The sequence below is a fragment of the Schistocerca gregaria genome, chromosome 2 (assembly GCF_023897955.1).
Source record: "Schistocerca gregaria isolate iqSchGreg1 chromosome 2, iqSchGreg1.2, whole genome shotgun sequence".
Lineage (NCBI taxonomy): Eukaryota > Metazoa > Arthropoda > Insecta > Orthoptera > Acrididae > Schistocerca > Schistocerca gregaria.
Genome location: NC_064921.1, coordinates 392,744,263 through 392,766,195, shown reverse-complemented (window position 1 = coordinate 392,766,195; position 21,933 = coordinate 392,744,263). Strand labels below are relative to the sequence as shown.

Genomic DNA, 21,933 nt, shown 5'->3' with positions numbered 1-21,933 from the left:
GAAGAATGTTTTCTGCAATGACTGATATGTTAGTGAAATTACTTTGTGAAAATGATTTTTTGAATACTTTTGTGTGGCGTATACAGATTAATGACATTGAAGAAAAAAGGAATACATGGGCAGGATTTGAACCTATACTGCAAGCATGGTAATCCTAAGCCTTAGCCACAGTGCTATACTCGCTTGGTCAATATAGACTAACACTACAAGGTATAGGCCATAGGCATAAAACTTCAACATTGATTTTCTCAGAAACTAGGGGTCATCACACAAAAACCTAGGCACTACTCTCAGTAGCGATCTACCACCAGAAGGAGGTTCTTACTCATTGGTCTGAAGATGACCACAGTAGTGGTCGAAACCGCTCACTGTAATAAATAAATTGTGATCAAGAATGTTTTTGATAATAAATATTTGTAACACATTGATGACTGTTCACTCCCACAATGTATTCAAAAGTAATGAATAATGTGTGTTTCTGATTGTGGCCAAAAGCTAATGTGTAAGTGTCTTTTAATTGTGCCTGTCTACAAGTTAGTGTGTCATCTTTACAGTACATAGCAATCTATTTTTCCCCACATTGTTGACTCATTTATTTACTTGTTCCACACATGCATTGCCATAGCACAGCAGCAAACCACATGTTTACCTCTACAGCGACATCTATAATACATGCCCCATTTGGTGTGTGGTGGAGGATATTTTGTGTACCAGTGTAACTCCCCCTTTCCTGTTTCAGTTGCCTGTGGTTCATGGAAAGAACAATTGCTGGTAACTCTCTATGTGGGCTTCAATCTCTCTAATGTAAACCAAAATGTCACAGTATGCTGAGCCATGGTGCTAGAGATCAATCACTCTGTACTCCCTTAACCCACCCACTTGCTAATTTCATTTTCATTCCATATTGTGCTAAATGTTGATGAGATGTAATAGCATTTGCTGTCATATTCCTAACTCATTTTTATGGCTTGCTCATCGAATTTGGCTCAACTTTAGTTGGGTCACATTAAAGGGGATGCCAGTAAGGCTATGTGAATATTTATACAGCATTTGTTTTTATTTTTCAGGTGGAGTAAACAGTATTGTTTTGTTCAGAGATCATTAAATAAGAGGATTTATATCTATTTACTACCCAAATCATCTCTGGAACATGGAGCAAAAAAGTAAACTTCTTTAATACATATACACGCAAAGAGGGCAGTAGAATGTGGAAAAAATTTTGTTTATAATGGAAGGCCTGTAATGACAGCTGAGTTTAATTATTTCTACTAACCATTTAAAACTGCATATCATACATCAAGGTTAACATTATCATACATCATGGTTAACATTATAATTCATTAACCCACAGTAACAACTAACATATGTCTGACAGTTGTTAGCGAATTTTATAGATATACCATCACAAGGGGTTGTAGGTAGCCTTCATTAGCCAATAAGATTGCCATAACTGATTGTAATTAATATACATCATGATTTTAAAAAGTTACAACCACCAAACGCAAAAATGAGACATTATCCACTCTTACTGTGTAAGAAGTTGAGAGAATCATGCATTGAACAATGTGGTAAAATAATAATGGTGAATGAAAGTGTTTCTAAGGTGTAAATAAGTCAAAGCAGGCACTAGAAAGCCAAAACATTAAGATGTCATCATAATTGAGTCCATGTTGTTTCTCAACACTGCTTTTATAATGAGTTATGTGTTTATCACTAGTTTCTTTTCTTTCACATTAGAAATGTACTGAGTACGATGATGATTTTGTGTATTGCTGTGGACTTATTTTAATGTGGTGCTTAATTTTGCTTTTTAAGTCAGTATATTACTTTATTCTTCAATTTCTTATTTTCTTGGATGTGTGGTTAAATTATGTATCTCAGCTGCTACAAAAACTACTCTGACTATTACCTGATTACCATAAAATACACAATATTACAAAAGTAAGCATATAGTGGCCATCAATTACTATGATCTGCTTCAGATACAATCCAAATAAAATTATGTAAACAACAAGCAGGAACTGTGATGAAATGATACTCTCCTTCATATTCTCTCTCTGTTTTGTGAATGATAACAGACATACTCTTCAAGAATGTGGATCAGTCATCATGAAATCCCAACTATCTGCAATATTGTCTCAAAATTATAATACTGTAGAAATTAGTGCTGAGTAACAAAACAACTGTAATGGTTTCTGCTTTCAGTCAGGTGAAAAGTACATTGAAAGATATTGAGTGCTAAATTTTTATCTGCAGTGTCAATGATTTGAAGACCAAAAATGTGAAAGCGTATTGTGCTGTATAGAAAAAGCAAAGAAAGGAACAATTAATAAGTTTCTTTGTTGTTATGGTGCATAAAGTGGATTATCTTCTTAAGTTAAAGAAAACGTTTTTCTTTTTCACAAGGTTTTCCTTGGCAAAATTCCAACCACAAATTAAATTTTATTACGAACTGTCCAGAAATGCTTCAACAATGTAATGCAATATTTTCTCCAATACAGACCATTAATTTCTTCCCAGTGATCAAGATTTTGAAACAATAAGGAAAAAACTTTGGAATTATGATTGTGTCTGTTCCAGAAGTGTGCAAAGATGTAATGAAACTGTAATCATGTGTTAATTTTGTAATGTTGCTAGAGCCATTTCACAGTAGACTTCATCAATATTTGCCTACCACTCATAATGTTTAATTTTGTTTATACCATCTTCCTAAAGTAATTTTTTTTCCCAGTGGGAACTGTGTCCTCATGTTGTTGTAGTTTCAGTCCAAAGATCAAAGATGCAACTCTCCAAGCCATTCTATCCTGCACAAGACTATTCATCTCAGCATACCACTGCAACCTACATCCATTTGAAACTACTTACCATACCCAAACCTGTGTCCTCATGTTTTGTGGCCTTCAGTCCAAAGATTCAACTCTCCAAGCTAGTCTAGCCCATGCAAGGCTATCCATGTATGCGTGCTACTGCAACATACATACATTTGAAACTATTTACTTACCAAACCCTTAGTCTCCCTGTTCAGTTTTTATCCCCCACACTACCCCATATTATCAAATAGATGATTCTGTAATGCCTCAGGATGTGAGCCAACAATCACTCCTTTCTTTTAGCTTATTTTTTCCATAAATTTCTTTTCTCCCAAATTCGATTCAGTACCTCTTCATCAGTTATCTGGCCTAATCCATCTAATCTTCAGCATGTTTCTGAAGCACCACATTTCAAAGTCTTCTGTTGTCTTCTTGTCTTGTTTGTATTGCTTGTCTTCCATGTTTCACTTCTGTACAAGGATAAACTGCAGACAAGTACTTTTGGAAGACATTTTTTAACCATACATTTTATTACATGGTAACATAATTATTTCTCTTTCAGAAAAGCACAGCTTGTTATTGCCACTCTGCATCTTGTGTCTTCTTTACTTGTAATTTGTGCCCAAGAAGCAAAACTCATGTACTACTTAAGTGCTGCATTTCCTAATCTAAACATCTCACTATTGCTCAGCTGTACTCCATTACCTGTTTTCTTTTATTTACTTTCATATTATAAACTCTTTTTCAAGTCAATATACATTCCATTCTACTGCACATGCCTTTCTTACCCCATCCACAGATCTACAGTTTTGCATTTTTCATGTAGCTACTTCTGTTTTGCATTTAAACACTTTCTGTCAATTACTTTTAGAGACCCATATAACCTTTGCTTGTTTTGTTTTTATAATTTCTCCTTTCATCAGTTAAGCATCCTAGGTTTTGTGTTTGTCCTTGTCTTTTTACTTTGTTTTTCTTTTGTCATTTTCATTTCATTATTTTATTTTTTAAAGCTACCAATTGATCTTACACTGTATTTCTTTTGCCTATTTCAGTGAGTCATTGTCTAATGCTCTCTCTGAAATGCTGATCATCCTCCGATTACTTCAACTGAACAAGTTCTCATCTCCTTAATTTCGTACCTTTCCATAATTTCCTTAAGTTCAGTAGGCATTTTATAACCAATAAATTATGACCAGATTCTACATCTGCTCCTAAAAATGTTTTCCAGTCAAGTGATAGAAATTTTTAAATTTTTTATAAAAAATTCTACCAGGTTGCTTCCTGTTTCATTCCTTTCATCAATACATGTGTCCTATTTTTCCTTTTCCCACTATCAAATTTCACTCCACACATCAAACTAAATTTAAAGTTCCTTTAACATATCAAACAGTTTCTTTTGTATCATCACGTATCTTCATTATCTGGGGAGCTTGTAGTCACACACATTTGTACTACTGTGGTGGATTGTGACTGTATGATTATCTTGGCTATAATTCGTTTACTATCCTGTTCATAGGAGTTTACTCACATCCTGTTTTCTTGTTCATGTTCAAACCCACTTGTGCCATATCTGATCAGAATTCCTGTTCATCATACCACTGCACTTCACTAGTTCCTTCTGTTCCTATTTATGGCATTACCTATGCATAGTGTCACAAAAATAAAGTCTGGCCCCCCATTCAATATAGTTTGCTGCAACCCCTCTTGCATTAAAACACTACAGAATTTTCTAGAAGTGAATAAATCTAGGAACACAATAGTAGCCACTGTGCCTCATAGACATGACCTAATTTACAGATCATGTGTTAATAAAGAAATTAGAAAAACCAACATCAAAATTAAGAAACTGTGTGCTGAATACACAAAGTGCGATGTACCGGAGATAAGTAAACTACATCGAAACCTACACACCAAACACGGAATGCACCTTAATTATGACAGAAAAAGTGTTATGTGCGATCACATCAGTGAAATAATCAAAGAAAGACTATTATGAAATAGATCTGTCTATCAGCTTCCTGAAAGACTTACAGGCAAAAATGAGGAAAGCAAATTCGACAAGAACGAAGAAAGCAGGAAAGAGGGAACATCAGAAGATCAACAAAGGACTGCAGCAGCTACACTTGTAAGAGTTAATTTAAGATCAAGGTGGAATATACCCAAGAAGGAGGATTTTTTCTATCCCCCTCTGAGAAAAAAAACTTAGCATCACCAAACAAGTTAAAGATAGCATCATCAGACAAGTTAAAGATACACCATAAAACTTGCAAAAGGACTCCATCAGCAAATTGTAGTAAATAAGGTAATGTCTGAACCTCCTCACCAATGTGTAAAAAAATTAAACAAAAAATTTCTTGATCTAAAAGTATATATACATAATGTACAAGGGCTCAAAACCAAACTTAATGAATTAGAAATTTTGTTATCAACTGCAAGTGAACTGTCAGATACACAGATATTATGTATTAATGAACATAAGGTCTTTTGAAATATAAAGTGTTGTGATACCAAATTTTAAACTCGTAGGTCACTCCTCAAGAACATCTTACAAAGGTGGAGGTAGTTGCATATTTGTAAAAGACAACATTACTGCTACACCTCTTGATATTTGCAATTCGTATAGTATTGAAATAGATATAGAACTGTCAGGTGTAGAGCTTACAGATCTAAATGTTTATATAATAGCACTTTACAGGTCACCCTCTGGTAACATAGGGACTTTCTACAAAATTCTAGCACCAGTAATAGAAAATCTAAGTAAAAGAAAATCATATAGTGTTCTAATATGTGGTGACTATAGTATAGATTTTCTCTCAGAAAACTCTAGCCATCTAAGCATTAAAAATGGTTAACACTCCAAGCAGGATAACAAATCACACTACCACTTGTCTGGATCAAGTAGCAAGCAATATAAATTGTACTGTATCCTCTGTCAAACTAGGATTTTCAGACCACAATGCATTAATTATGTAGGTCTGGTTGCAAAATAACAGTCACGAACACAATAAAATCACTGTACAGAGGAGAAACTTCAATAAAACCCACATGCATAATTTCCTCTTTGATATACAAAATGAAAACTGCAAAATGTATATGAGGCTCAAACAGTAGACAGCAAATATGAAGCATTCTTGGATATTTTCGGTTATTATTTTAATTGACACTTTCCCTTACAAACAAAATGTATCAACAAAGATAGGAAACTCTCCAGCTGGATCACTCCAGGAATCATTAGATCATCACAAAGAAAAAGAGAACTTTTTTACATTAGCAAATCCAAACTAGGCAGCAGTGAAGCATTTAAGTCATACTTTACTCTATATAAAAAGATATTAAGGAACGTAGTAATTGCAGCCAAAAAGCTACAGAATGATAACTACCTCAAATTGTCATCAAGTAAGAGCAAAAGCATGTGGCAACTTATTAATATGAATACTAATAGAGGAAAACAACTACAAAGTGATATTAGCTTAAAAATAAATGGAAAATTAGTCTCCAGTGGGAAAGAAACAACAGAGGAATTCATTAACTACTTTACAGAAACAGTAGAAAACCTGGCTAACCATCTTAAAAATAGCTGTCCCTTACAACTAGAACCAAACTTATGCTCTGAGACTCTATTTTCAAGGCCTATATCTGAAATTGAAATAGAAAAGACACTTCACAGCAAAATTTAAAAAAAAAAAAATCATCTTCTACGCAAGATAAAATTCCATGCTTCCTCCTTCATAATTGCAGTAACTTTATCAGTAAACCCCTAGCCCACATAATAAACTTCTCATTCATGAATGGTGCACTTCGGGTATGCTCAAAATTGCAAAAATTATACCTGTCCACAAAAAAGGAAGCAAAGAGGATCCCAGTAATTATCGACCCATTGCACTGCTTTCAACTTTTAGTAAAGTATTTGAATATATAATGGCCACAAGAATCATGTCCTTTCTAGACAAAGAAAATATCCTGTCACCTGCTCAGTTCGGCTTCCGAAGAAAGAAAGCTACAACTGATGCAATACAAGAATTTCTAGATCATGCACTGGAGCTTGTGGACAAAAAACTCCCAGCCATAGGTATCTTCCTAGATCTAACAAAGGCATTCGACATGGTTAATCATAGTATACTTTTGCAAAAGATGCATTCCTATGGAATAAGAGGAAATCCCTATGACTGGTTTAAAAGCTCTCTGGAAGATCGACAGCAGTATGTCGAATTAAATGAAACTAAGCTCTCAGGTACAGCTAGCACTGTGCATTCCTCCATACATACCATAAAGCAAGGCATTTCCCAAGGCTCTGTCCTGGGCCCCTTGCTGTTCTTACTTTACATAAATGACCTTCCTCACAGCCTTCCAGACGCAAAAACCCTTTTGTTTGCTGATGACACCTCTATACTCATATCTGCACCCGAACAAATTCTCCAATCTAATATAGATAGAACCACAGATCAAATAAGTCGATGGCTTCAAAGTAACAGACTGCTGCTTAATTCAAAAAAGACAATTGGAATAACCTTCCACACAGCCCAAAACAGAAATCCATTACTACCAACTATATCACTGGAAAAAAATAATGTTAAACTTGAAAATGAAATAAAATTTTTGGGGGTCACTATTACTGATACGCTCACATGGAAAAGGCACATTGGCGTTACCAGCACAAAACTTAGTAAAGTATGCTTCATGATTAGATCACTAAGGAATGTCACTAACACAAGTACCCTAACCACAATGTGCCATGCACTCTTTCACTCTGTACTTAACTACGGAATCATCTTCTGGGGCCAAAATTCTGAATCAATTAAGATATTCAAACTGCAGAAGAAGATAGTCAGAACAATTATGTTCAAAAAACAAAGAGACACTTGTAAACCATTATTTAAGAAACTAAATATTTTGCCAATCCCATGCCAATACATACTAGAATTATTATTCTTTACCAAAAAAAGTATCAACAAAATTAGCAAAAATATGGATTACCACAATTATGACACAAGACCAAAAACCTCTCTAAGAATACTTAACCACTCAACAAAACTGTACAGTGATGGTGTCAAGTGTATGGGAATAAAATTATATAATCATCTTCCAACTTATATACAAGTAGTCCAAGAAGTAAATAAATTCAAACAGACAGTGAAGTCTCTTTTAATAAAAGACTGCTTTTATACCATCCAGGAATATTTGGAATCAAAATTGTCTTAGTACTTGATAATGTATCAAAGCTGAATGTTGTTAAGTCAATTGTCACATCATGTAACAATTCTCTGTAAAGCTGTAACTTTAAGTAACATAATTTTGTAGATAATGTAAAATACTCATTCTTCTATGTTCTTGTTTACTGTTTTAGACTCCTGTAAAATATGTATTTGTATTGACTTACCCCATATCAGTTGTACAAGCCATTGTACTGATTTGATCTGCAGGACAAATAATAAATAAATTTCATCTATGTAATGTACCAAATGTAGTGGCCACAGCTGATACCAGGTCTCTGGTCCCAAAATTTACATTTGCTATCAGGTTTTAATGGCTCAGTATTTATTTCAAAAACAATTCACAGCAGATTCTAACAACTGACATCGGACACATTTATGCACATCTGCCAATCTGTGTTGGGTTGAAATTCATAAAAATTGAAAGTATTGCTGGTCGGCATGACTTACCACATCAACAACTCACTCTTAAGTAGTGTGTGGAATCTCTCTAAAATGTATTTAAAGGCAGACCTTTCACCACCAATTTAATGGAAATGATGTCACGAAATAAATTATAAACATGTATTTCACAATAAAATGAAACTGCCAGAAGGTTAATGTTATTTTAATTTATATTAATATTAATTTAAATGAGATTTTTGTTGCATATTAAATTTGTATATTATTGTGTAAGTAACCATACATAAGTCCACTATTATTTCCAAAAACCTGTCAGTCATCTTATCAGAATTAAATAACTAGATATTTTTTATGAAATATAAAATTCCTGAGAATTTGTGTGTAATTTGTCTCACCTTAAAGAACTTTCATCCTGATTCCAAAACTAGTATTAGATTTTGTGAGTCTGTAATATTTCCAAAATTATGTATGACGTAATGTTTCGACTTATAATTTTACTAATATTCACGCAGCTGACACATTTGGATTACACCTTTGTACATGAAACATGATCTTTTGTCCTCCAGCTGGCTGATCACTTACTACAAAAATCGTAGATGAATAACCTACCCAAATAACGCATTAAGAGCTTCTCCCAAAAATTTTAGGAAACAACTCAGGTATTTCACAGAACCCTAAAAGTCACAGCACAATCATGTCATTCTCAGTTGAAATAGAGGGCAAATCTGCAGGTAAATTAGCTGCTTTCATCTTGTCTGAATATAAAACGCAGTCAACTAAAGTGTGACGCACTGTGATCTGCGTGCCACAAGCACCACTCCCAGTGAAGCAAGAAGCCATGCATCAGATGACTTTGTCCTATGTGAAAACTAGTGACAAGGCGGTCATCCCGTCTGCATGGCTGGAAGGAGGTACACCATGTTCTCGCTATTGATTTTACTAGTTTCAGCTTATTGTTGGTATCTTCCAGCCACTCTTCTTCCCACCTATGCATGACTCTGTAGCTCAACAATGAGGTGATAGCATATAGAGGGATGGCACACTGCATTAGCTGATAATTGTAAAAAACATCTTTGGCTGCCACGTTTGTCATTTTGTTTCCCTTAGTACCCATTTACCCAGCAGAGAGACACCTTCTTGAACTACTGTAGGTTGAGTAGCGTGCACTGGATATTCAGTACTACTTTAACTGTTGGGTACAAGTGTTGTAGAGAGTGAAGGGCACTCGAGGAATTGCAACAGACGAGGAATTTAGCAGTTGCAGCGTATCTCATTTGCTCCATTTCCCTGAAGTATGCATGTAATTTAGCACTGAACACAGTGAAGGCTTGAAGTAACCAGATCTTGACAGCACAATCAGGTAAAACAACAGAGCAGCCAAGGCAGTTGCACTCTTTGGACCCATCTGTGAATGCAGCTTGGTGGTGCTAAAATGTCATAAAATACTGTATTAAAAATAGAGACAGTAGTACAGCCTCTACTGTATTGGATTAAATCTGAAACTTTTCTCAATCTGTGTGGTAACCATGAAGGCAGTCAGTTCCAGCTCTATATTTGGGTTTGTATTTGCCTAACACCAAGTAACTCAAGCTCGTGTTACACCTGTATCCCAAAAGGCCTTGTTGCATGTAGATGATTTGCTTTTCAAAACAATCTTTTAAATGAGTATGAATATTCCACAATAGCCTCCTTTGTTAACATTTGATACAATTTTGGAAATATCCTAATGCATTGGTCTCCCGTGAAATGTATTGTCCTATTATGATCTTTAGTTGCTATAAATTCAGTAACTGCTGAGTAAATGCAAATTTTCAGAACAGCATTTTAATTGAGTCTGAATATTATACAATAGCTTTCTTTGGAAATATGTGATAATTTTTGAAATTATCCAAATGAGTTGACTCCTCATGAAACCTGTTATCCTATTATGGTTTTTAGTTGCTTAGATCCTCAATTAATGATAGCAAAATATGAGAGACCATATTAAAGTGATCAAAATATAAAATGTGGATTTCTTATAGGGATCTTTAAATACCCAATAACTTTTTATGCAATTGGCAATGTTGTGCTGTTGTCATAATTGTGTTTTATATATAAGAAAAAATAGAATTCGCATACTACAAATTGTATTTAGGATTACATGATCGACTTTGCTACAATAATTGATTATGAAATCTTATTACATACTTCAGCCTACCCATTACTGTTTTTAAATCCAACCTACCTACACAGCTACATGATCTAAAATTCCATAATCTGATCAACAGAATGCTAGATTTACTTTTTCTGATGATACATCCTCCTGAGTAGCCCAGAACCATAACTCCATCTGTGAAATTAATAATCTCCTAAGTATTATAACCAGGAGGATGCCTTCATCACTAAACTGTACAGCGGAGCTGTGTTTTCTTAGGAAATAATGAGAGCTGTACAATACCTTCACTTTTAAGCCATCTGCAGTATCAACAAAGCAAGGCCATATTAGTAAATATTAAAAGGCCAGTTTTTATCTCACTAGGAATCTTATTTTGAATTACATCTGTGAACAGTTTGTAAAATAGCTGTGTAAACAACATTCACATTCTTGACACATGCCTCTGGAAGCATGCGTTTTTTAAGTTGGAATCTGTGAACAAATGGGTAACCAGCTCAGATCATATCTAGAAGACAGACAACAAAAAATAATATTAGGTATTAACAATCTACAAGTAGGAGAGGTAGAGTCTGACTGGGGAACAGTACATCATGGAATTCCACAATGGTTAGTCCTTGGTCCCCTCCTATTTATTATATACATTAATGACTTACACCTGTCCTCAAACAGTGCTAGCAATATCACAATGTTTGTATTGACAGCCAGAAAAACCCCCACTGACCTAGGGTTAAATGCCAACCAAGCACTTATAACTGCTCTGAACTGGTTCACCGCAAATTCTCTAGCAATAAACCTCAGTAAAACAAATTACATGCAGTTCCAATCCAGTTACATAAGCCAAAAAGAGATTAACATTAAAAACGAGAGCCAACAGTTACAGAGTGTTCAGTGCACAAAGCTCCTAGGCGTTCACATAGATAACCGGCTCAACTGGGAATTCCACATACAGTAAACACTAACAAAGCTTAGCTCAGCAACATTTGCCATCCGAGTAATCTCCAAAATTGGAGACATCAACGAATCAAAGTGTGCATATTTTGGCTACTTTCATTCAGTGATGTGCTATGGAATAATCTTTTGGGGCAAATCACCACATTCAAAAAAAAAATTTCGTCAGCCAGAAAAAAGTAGTCCGAATTATATGTAGTGTTCCTCCAAGAACCTCATGTCGCAATCTTTTTAAACAGTTAGGTATATTAACCACTCACTACCTCACAATATCTCCTCTCACTCATGGCTTTCACACTTCTCAATTCCTCTGAATATGAAACAAATGAGACATACCATTATTATAACACAAAGCGGGAAGGTGATATGCACTGTGAACGGAAAAATCTCTCTCCGGTACAAAAAGGAGTAAAGTACACAAGTACAAAAATCTTTAATGAACTCCCGAGTAATATAAAGTGTCTAAAAGAAAAGAAAATGCTATAAAAAAAAGCTAAACGAATTCCTACTGGAAAAATGTTTCTACTCTTTAGATAAATTATTCTTCAGCAGAGATAAATAATTTTAGTAGTAATTCAGATTATTTCCTTTGTCATTGTATCTGTATAGTTTTTTTCACTATTGTATTGTTTATTATCTCAATTATATTACTGCATTGTACCAGTTTTGAATCATTCATCTACCATGTGTAATATACCAGTATGTATTGTATTGTATGATATGTATACTGTATCTGCTTTGACTCATTCCACATCCATGCATAATCATGCCATACTGGATCTATGGAATATGTATCTCAAATAAATAAATAAATAAATAAGTTGTTAATCTCACACCTTTTCATTCTGATCATGAATGCCAACTGTTGTTGTTGTTGTGGTCTTCAGTCCTGAGACTGGTTTGATGCAGCTCTCCATGTTACTCTATCCTGTGCAAGCTTCTTCATGTCCCTGTACCTACTGCAACCTACATCCTTCTGAATCTGCTTAGTGTATTCATGTCTTGGTATGCCAGCTACTGGATAATGAAAATATAAGTTAGGATCTTCAGCCTACCTTCAAAGTATGACCATTGTTATATTCCTTTATCACACCATATACTTGTACAATTCTGGTTTTGTAAATTGTTTATTTGTAGTTCAATTTTTGCAAGCTCATAGTTTATCTCAATTTTTCCCGACACTTCTTGAGGTACAAAGCATATGACACCCTGTCACATAGTGGTATACATTCATATTTAGGAAGTGGCAAGATTAATCTTTGCAGTTATGATGCCCTGCCAAATGCGTTCCCTTAGTGGGGAGTGTGGTGTCTGTTCTATCTGTGCTCGCTTGCTGGTCCAGAATGACAGTGGCTAACTGTTGTACAAGTCTCAGTTTCATTATTGAAATAATTTCAAGATTTTTAAAATAAGATAAAAACCAAAACTGATAGCTTCCCATTGTAACCAACATTCATACACTTTAATAAGTTTTTATAAATGCACCAGATGATGACTTAAACTGAAAATTTAGCCATCAAAATGGCTAATTAATTGATCTTGTTCAGAACAGAGTAAGTTAGGCAATGTTTCAGTTCTCCAATAAGAATACGTCTTTTCACTTGTTTGATAAAATTATTTTCATTTGTTGTGCTTCCTGAGTGAGTGAGGGTGTGAAGACAGCATGTGATTTGTGTTGTTGCTGTCTTCAGTCCAGTGACTGGTTTGATTCAGCTCTCCACACTAATCTATCCTGTGCAAGCCTCTTCAGCTTGCATCCTTCTGAATTTGCTTACCATATTCATCTCTTGGTCTCCTTCTAAGATTTTTACCTTCCACAGTTTCCACCAGTATTAAGCTGGTGATCTGCTGATGTCTTAGAATGCGTCCTGTCAACTGATACCTTTTTCTATTCAGGTTGTGACACAGATTTCTTTTCCCTCCAGTTATGTTCAGTACCTCCTTGTTAGTTACATGCTATACCATCTATTCCTCAGCATTCTTCTGTAGCACCATATTTCAAAAGCTTCTATTCTTTTCTTATATAAATTGTTTATCGTCCACAGTTCACTTCCATACTTGAATACGCTCCATACAAATACTTTCAGAAAAGACTTCCTGACACTTAAATCTATACTCAATGTTAACAAATTTCTCTTCTTCAGAAACACTTTCCTTGCCACTGCCAGTATACATTTTATATCCTCAGCCATCATCACTTATTTTGCTCCCCAAATATCAAAACTCGTCCATTACTTTTAGTGTCTCATTTCCTAATATAATTCCCTTGGCATATCATTGTTTAGCTTTTGGTCATGTTCATCTAACAAGACACTGTCCATCCCATTCAACTGCTCTTCCAAGTCCTTTGCTCTCTGAGAGAAAATTGCATGTGATCGGAAACTCAAAAGTTTTTATTTCTTCTCCCTGAAATTTAATTCCTTCTCCAAATTTTTCTTTGGTTTTCTTTAGTGGTTGCACAATGTACAGACTGAATAACATCAGGGATAGGCTACAACATTGTCTCACTCCCTTCTCAGTTATTGCTTCCTTTTCATGCCTCTTTTACATCTGCTGTCTGGTTTCTGTACAAGTTGTAAATAGGCTTTCCCTCCCTGTATTTTACCTATGCTACTCTCACAATTTCAAAGAGAGTATTGCAGTCAACATTATCAAAAGTTTTCTCCAAGTCTACAATGCCTTTCCTTAACCTATGTGTAAGCTAAGTGGTAGTGTAAGTACTGCCTTGCTTGTGCCCGCATTTCTGCAGAATCCAAACTGATCTTACCTGAGGTAGGATCCTACCAGTTCTTCCATTTTTCCAGCTTTCTTTGGAATTGGAATTATTACATTCTTCTTGAAGTTGAGAGTTTTTGACCTGTCTCATAAATCTTGCACTCCTGGCGGATGATTTATGATGAATGAATGTCTGAAACATGTTGTGTTATTGAGCAGTGAGTCACACATGTGGCATGATGTGTTTAATGTAAAGTTGCTAGCTTAAGGATCAAGAAGCAAACTCTCTACTTCTGCCATTAACACAGGTAAATATGAGACTGTTTACAGCTTATTAATTATCTGAGAACTACAGGTTTTCAGAATCGATTTAAGTAAATTTAGGATTGGGGTTGGTCAAGGATGGAAATTATGGTGCTGCTGTCTGCAAAAACTATGAAACTGACCGACTACAGTATTTTAGCTACAGTATTTCAGCCAGTCAGATGAGAACACCTACACATTGCGAAGGAAATCAGTTAAAATATGCTGAAGTTCCGCCAGTTCATAAAAAGGGCAAAGAAGATGAAATGGAAAACCATAGGCCTGCGTGTAACCAGATAGAAAATTAAAATTCATCCCACAGTATTACTTTACAGTCAGTATGGTTTCAGTAAAGCCTGCAGCACAACCCATGCTATGAATTGGGCACAAAAGTTAGCGTCTCGCTAACAGAATTTGGGTATCAGGCATCTTTTGCAAATCTTACCAAATCCTTCAACACTGTAAATCATGACCGGCTTCTTCAAAAACTAACTAGCTATTGTTTTCTAGGAAAATCTCTTAAGTTGGATGTCATCATACTTGGAAAACAGAAAATAAAGAATACTTGTTAATAACAGTGGCAAGAAAATCCTTTCTGGTTGGAAACACTCACAATTAAGTGTCCCACAATGCTCAATATTTGGGCTACTACTGTTTTTGTATTACATCACTAATGAAGACTTAATATGCCACACAGAGCAGATACTTGGAGAAGTGTAGGCATGGTAAAAAATAATATTTTGAAATTAAACTTTGCAAGAACTGAAATTGTTCATTTCACCATGAAACAACTAGCAGGATATGCAAGTGATATAAGCTATATGGACAAAAAAATTGGACACTGCAAGCTGTTCAAATTCATGGGTGTGTTAATAAATAAAAATACGTTGTTGAGTGATCATGCAGATAGCATTCTTAGTCAACTGAACAGTCTTGTGTATGTCATGAATGTCTTGTCTAGTACCACAGATTTAGCGGTTAAAAAACTGTATATTATGTGTATTTTGTTTCAATAGTTAAGTATAGTATAATATTCTGGTTGTCTGAGAAAACTAATCTCCTCGAAGCCCTTAGACTAAAGAAAAGATCCTCCAAGTCATGGTGGGAGCTAAAAAGAAACAACATTGCAAGCTGCTATTTGAAAAGCTAGATCTAATGTCAATTCCAAGCCTGCAGTATATGAGATTCTCAGTTTCAGGAGAGAAATCCACATCTTTTGAGGACAACTGTTTCCTGCATCAGTATGAGACTAGACATGGGGTAAGTTACTTGCTACCTACCGACAGACTCAAACTATGTAAAAAAAAAAAAAAAAACTCCACACTACATGGGCATGAAATTTGTAAATAAAATCTTTAAGGTGAAAAGTGACCCAGATCTAAAAAAGACTGAAGGAGACCTGGAAAAATATTTTAAAAGTAAATGCTACTATAGTGTAGAAGGTTTCTTGAATAATGACCATGTAATATAGTATGTCTCTAGAAAGTGCCACGCTAAAATATCACAACCATAGATTTTAAAAAATTATAACCATGTAAAGTAATACACACATACTGCCGTCTTTGGTTAGTTTATTAGTATGATGTTAGTCATAAAACTGAGATGCTAGAACATTCTATTTTGCATTTTTCCAACACATCCTAACATATGCTATTACTTTATGGGGGAACTTGAGTTCTGTGCATGACATCCTAATACTGCAAAAGAAAACCATCAGGATAATTACTGGTTCTCCATGTGAAACACACTGCTAACCATTGTTCTGTGAACAAAAATCATGACTGTAATAAACCTATAATTTACTATGTTTTACTCCACACAAAAAAGAAGTTACCAGAAGCAAAACATAGAGAAAATATACATTTCTGCAACACAAGAAGGAGCAGATGCATTTACACCTTTTACCACAGCAATGAACTGATGGGCACAAATTATTCAATAAGCTTTCACAATATGTACAAGAACTACCTGAACAAGCATTCAAACCAAAACTGTACAAATGGCTAGTTGCTCACCCAATCCATGACATAAATGATTATTTCAAATGTTATGTAGTATTAATCACATGCCACTTGTTTTCTTTGAATTAACAGTTATATTGTGTTATACGCCTGACATTGTCGATTGCTGCAATGGCTGAATCACAATAAAATTACTATTATTACTATTACTGCGCCACAATCTCTGATTGTATGAGGCATGTTATGTGGTAATCCAAATCTAATTGGTACATATATAGTACAGTTTATATGTAGTCATGTCTAGATTCATTATAATGATTATAACTTGTGCAGAAAATAACATTTCAGTTTCACTGTATGTCCTTTAAAATTTTACTTCCATCTTTAGGATGTATACAACATCTTAAATACACAAACTTAACATTTTCTCTGACCTTTCAAAGACTGATTGTCTCTACAGGCTGGTCATGAGCAAGTAACACTTTTAATCTTTTGAGTTCATGCAGTAGTTTTAACTTAAATGGAATAACAATTAAAATTGTTTTCAATTTCAGGGTTGAAAGGCCAATATAAAAATATAAGTTTAGGGATATGCATAAACCACTGCCCTCACATTTAATCCAACTCTCGCACATGTAAATCTAGATAGCTGACAAAACAGAATAAATCTTCTTTTGCATTAACCTACAAAGCCTACACAAGCACAGCAAACATAGCTATGCTTGGCCCCACCTCTCTCAAGTCTGCTAGAAAAGCATCTACTGCTCTACGTGGAATGGCGACAGGGAATGAAAAGAAGCATATCTATTTATTTCCTTTCTTTTTTTCCCCTTTTTTGTGCTGCTGAATTCCATCATCTATGCACCATAGAATAATTGAGTAAACTCTTTGTGCACACTTCTTTGTATCTTTGTGAAACTATTTATTTAGTGTTTGCTGAACTACTTGCAGAATTCTGACAGTGCAGTGTCATATAAGTTATCAATATTACTTGTTTGAAAGTACCTGTAGTGAGCATAATTCAGTGTACCTCACTTATATCCATATCTTCAGGATATCACTCTTGCTTACATAATATACTTAAATATGTCACTACATTGGTTGTGCACACTGGACTCGCATTTGGGAGGACGGCGGTTCAATCCCGCGTATGGACATCCTGATTTAGGTTTTCCGTGATTTCCACAAATTGCTTCAGGCAAATGCTGAGATGGTTCCTTTGAAAGGGCATGGCCGATTTTCTTCCCCGTTCTTCCCTAATCCAATGAGACCGATGACCTCACAGTTTGGTCTCCTACCCCAAATCAACCCAACCCAACTGGTTGTGCTGAGAAAGTATTGTAGAAGAATATTCAGATAAGTTGTTATCCTGTGTAAATGCATCATGAATACTCATATTTGGTGGTCATATCCGTAGCCTGCACTTTTTAATATGTAGTCTGATCCCTTTTTCCTTGGTAGAACTAGACCTAAACTTCATTTAAGAACATTTTATGTACTGTAATCTCTTCCTATATACAAACATATTCACACTGTCACATTTGTACACATATTTGTATACATATATTAAAAACAAAGATTCCAAGACTTACCAAGCGGGAAAGTGCCGGTAGACAGGCACAATAAAATAACACTCAAACACACACACACACAAAATTTTGAGCTTTCGCAACCGGCGGCTGCTTCGTCACGACGACGCAGCGATGAAGCAGCCGCCAGTTGCTCAAGCTCAAAATTTTGTGTGTGTGTGTGTTTGTGTGTTATTTTATTGTGCCTGTCTACCAGCGCTTTCCTGCTTGGTAAGTCTTGGAATCTTTGTTTTTAATATATTTTTCCCATGTGGAAGTTTCTTTCTATTTTATTTATTTGTATGCATATAATTATTCATATTGTGGTGTGGCCCATTTTCTTTGGTAGCAGCTACCTAGATTCTCCTTCCTGCCTTTACCTGGAAAATAAACTTAATAATAACTTATAAACAAAGACTCTAGTTGCTCCATGGCTAACTACATACCATTTTCTCCTCATGCATGTATCTTTATACCTTAAGTATGTGGACATGTCTTTTATAAGGACGCAAATATTCAGACCATGTCTGTCATTTCGACTTCCCTTTTTCAGTCCCTCCATATTCTTACTATGATTACATCTCCAATAAATAAGCATTGTTGTAGATGAGCACAACCTCCTTATCTTTCATAGTTTGTTGAGAATGTGACCATGGTCCTACAATTATTCTTTCTTTTGTTGTATATAAATACTTTTATTATAGTGTTCAGTTCACAGTTTATAAACTATTATCGAAATTTTTACATACTGTAAAGAGTAGTGTAGTTTGTAGATGGGTTTCTGTAGTTAGTCATTCTTCATTCCTCAGTAAATCTTTTATTTTAAACCTCTTTACTGTATTAGTTTTATCCTTATAGTTTAGAGTCCTTCATTTTAATAGTAATGAACTTATATTAAAACCTCCAGAATATAGTTTATTTAGTGGCTAGATGCCATGTTTGTGTTGCATCCAACATGCTAAGTGATGCGTTGAACTGAACTATTTCTCATGTTACCTTCCATTAGGAATGTGTTGCACTAACCACCTGTGAGAATGACTTTCAAATGATAGAGCACGGCGATCAATTATACTTTTCTTGCAGGTTTTATTCAGCAATTCTTGATTTCAGCTAATGCCTAGCCATTATCAATGCTAAAAAAATACAAGAAGTACATGTTCAGGCAATATTACAAAAATTTACAACTCGTGACATAACGTATATGGCTTATACTCTAAATTACATACCACCGTTTCATAGTATCAATGCATGTTCTAGTATATCAGTCCCCAGTTTTTCGGGCTTCTGTCACAGTTCTTTTAAGACTACTGTATAATGAAGGTAGGCTTTACAGAGAATACTTCTATTGGCTGTATGATACCCTCTATATGAACTACATAATATGTAACACTGAAAGCAGTTATGGTCTCTAGTAAAAATCTTCAAATTTGCATAGGAATGACACAAAATAAAGTACAAGTAAAATTATTTACATTGCTGTCAGGCTTGTTTTCAAATTTAACAGTAAACATAGAAAATATTTAAAAAATTCCAGGTTTACTCCCAGTGAATCAATTGTTTTGTTATTCTTTAAAACACATATGTAATGTCAGATCGGTAAAAAAAATTTTAAAAAACATTTACAAAACACAAGGAAGCATATGATATATGCTGCAACTATTAGAATTGATTTGATTTTAATGCTTTTGTCTTATGTATTATTTTTCTCTTTATTTAATCATCATGATGGGTATGTGGTTCCTCTTATTTACTGAACAGTTCATAGGTGGCACCAGATGTCAGCGAGATGTATAGTTGGTGTGACTTGCATTGCATTACAGATGTGGAGAGTACTAGTCTCTGTGCCATTTCAAACAGATTTTAATTATAAATACAATAAAACCAATATACTGAATTGGTGTTATTAACAATGTACATGCATCAAAACTAATGTACCATGGAAAAAGTTCTGAATGTTCAGTGTTATAACCATCATTCTTGTAGAGTATTACGTTAATGGCTGCTACATACTGGCAAGATGGCAGGAGCTACTTCATACCCCCCCTGGGCCAAATGGTTCACTCATTCCCAGCAAGAAGTTTTCTAACTATTCCCAAAACTGCACATTTTTCATAATGACCTGATCATTAAGCAGGTCGCAGTTGACACTTTTGTGATGACAAAAGATCGTCAGCTCTTCTAGGATGTCAAGGAACGTGCCCTTCTCACACTTATGCAGCAACCTCACATTAGATGTCAAAGTTGGCAACTTATATTTTGTTGTAACTTGTAAGTAAATAAGCAGCCACACTTAGTTTCTTTGTGTATCTTTCTGCTCAATCTGACATGTTCCTCAAACCCAGTTTCTAGCCTCCTTCCTGACTGGCCAATGTAACATGCCCCACAGTCCAGGAAATAAACCCGAGAAGCATGAAATACGTTCTTTCTATCTACAGTATGTTGCAAAATACATCCTAAGTTATTTTTGGTTCTATAAGACACTGTCACATTGTACTTTCTAAAGACAGTTGCTATCCTTATATTCACTTTTTCATAGTAAGGTAAACTAACAAACTTAGTACTTTCTATAGAAGCCATATTATTGTAAAGCATCATCTTATTTTTGTATTTATTAGCTATGTTCTAATACATACTACCTACTGAGTCATGTGGATAGTTATATACTTTTGCAATGTGCCTTATGTTGCCATTTCATCATCATGTTCATCTTTCGACAACAGATTTTTGAACAGTTGACTGATAACAAAATTGAAAAATGCCTTTCTATGTTGAACTGCATGGTTTGAAGTAAAGACAACAATACCATATGTACAAGTTTCTCTGCAAAAGATACCAAATGTGTGCTTGCCATTTTCATTCTGAATTGATAGATCTAGAAAAGTAAAAGATCTATTTGATTCAATCACACATGCAAATTTAATCATTTGTTGCAAGTTATTAAATGTGGCTACTATAGTGTTGATGACATCAACGTTACCCTTTATTAAGAGCAGCATCTCATCTATGCACAAATTTTTTCTGCCAATGAGGGATTTTCAGAAAAGAGTCTGTTTTCTAGATGATTGATAAACATGTCAGCAAGCATCCCAAATGTCAAATGCCCTGTACTTAGACCTTCTTGTTGGGAATGTGTATCTCCATTAAATTTAAAGTCTTATTATTATATTTTCCCCTGAGACAAAAATGGTTCAAATGGCTCTGAGTACTGTGGGACTCAACTGCTTTGGTCTTCAGTCCCCTACAACTTAGAACTACTTAAACCTAACTAACCTAAGGACATCACACACTTCCATGCCCGAGGCAGGATTCAAACCTGCGTGCCTAGAACCGCGAGACCACCATGGCCGGCCCCCTGAGACATTTGAATGTCTCAGGGAAAATATAATTGTAAGATCACATATGATAGAAGACTTTCCTATTACGTCCGATGTTGGGGTGCTATTCCCATGCTGGAGAGCTCTGGCAATAGTCACAATGTAAGGAAAAATAAGTAGAAGATATGAATGGAAGTTTGTGTTGGGGAGGGCACTCAACTTGGGTAGTTCATACAGTAAATTTAAAGGAGTTAAATTTCAAAATTGTTCTAAGTAGTCCAGTGAATTCATCTATTTCCCTCATAGAAAACTCGTTTTGTTTCATTTAATTACACTGAATTACCTGCACGGTTTTGTCAATAGATATGCTTGTGTTTTAATTATATCAAGAGAAACAAATTTCATTTCATCAGTTATTGGTGTATTTCTAATTTTATTGATAAATTCAAAACTATTTCTAATAGGAAAATTGGTTATAGAATTTATAATGAGTTTCAAGAAACCACAGGCATTGTCCAGCTACTGTATAGAAAGGACTGCTCTTACC

The 21,933-nt window shown here is 34.9% G+C and overlaps 1 protein-coding gene across 1 annotated transcript in view; it reads left to right on the top strand.

Moving 5' to 3' along the window:
- LOC126321896 (dynein regulatory complex protein 8) overlaps positions 1-2,166 on the top strand; it is a 204,169-nt gene extending 202,003 nt beyond the window's left edge. Inside the window, exon 5 of the mRNA XM_049994238.1 lies at positions 1,068-2,166. Within this exon, the coding sequence (XP_049850195.1) occupies positions 1,068-1,076 (9 nt within the window). The 3' untranslated portion in view covers positions 1,077-2,166. The remainder of the gene's footprint in view (positions 1-1,067) is intronic.
- Positions 2,167-21,933: the final 19,767 nt, after the last annotated feature.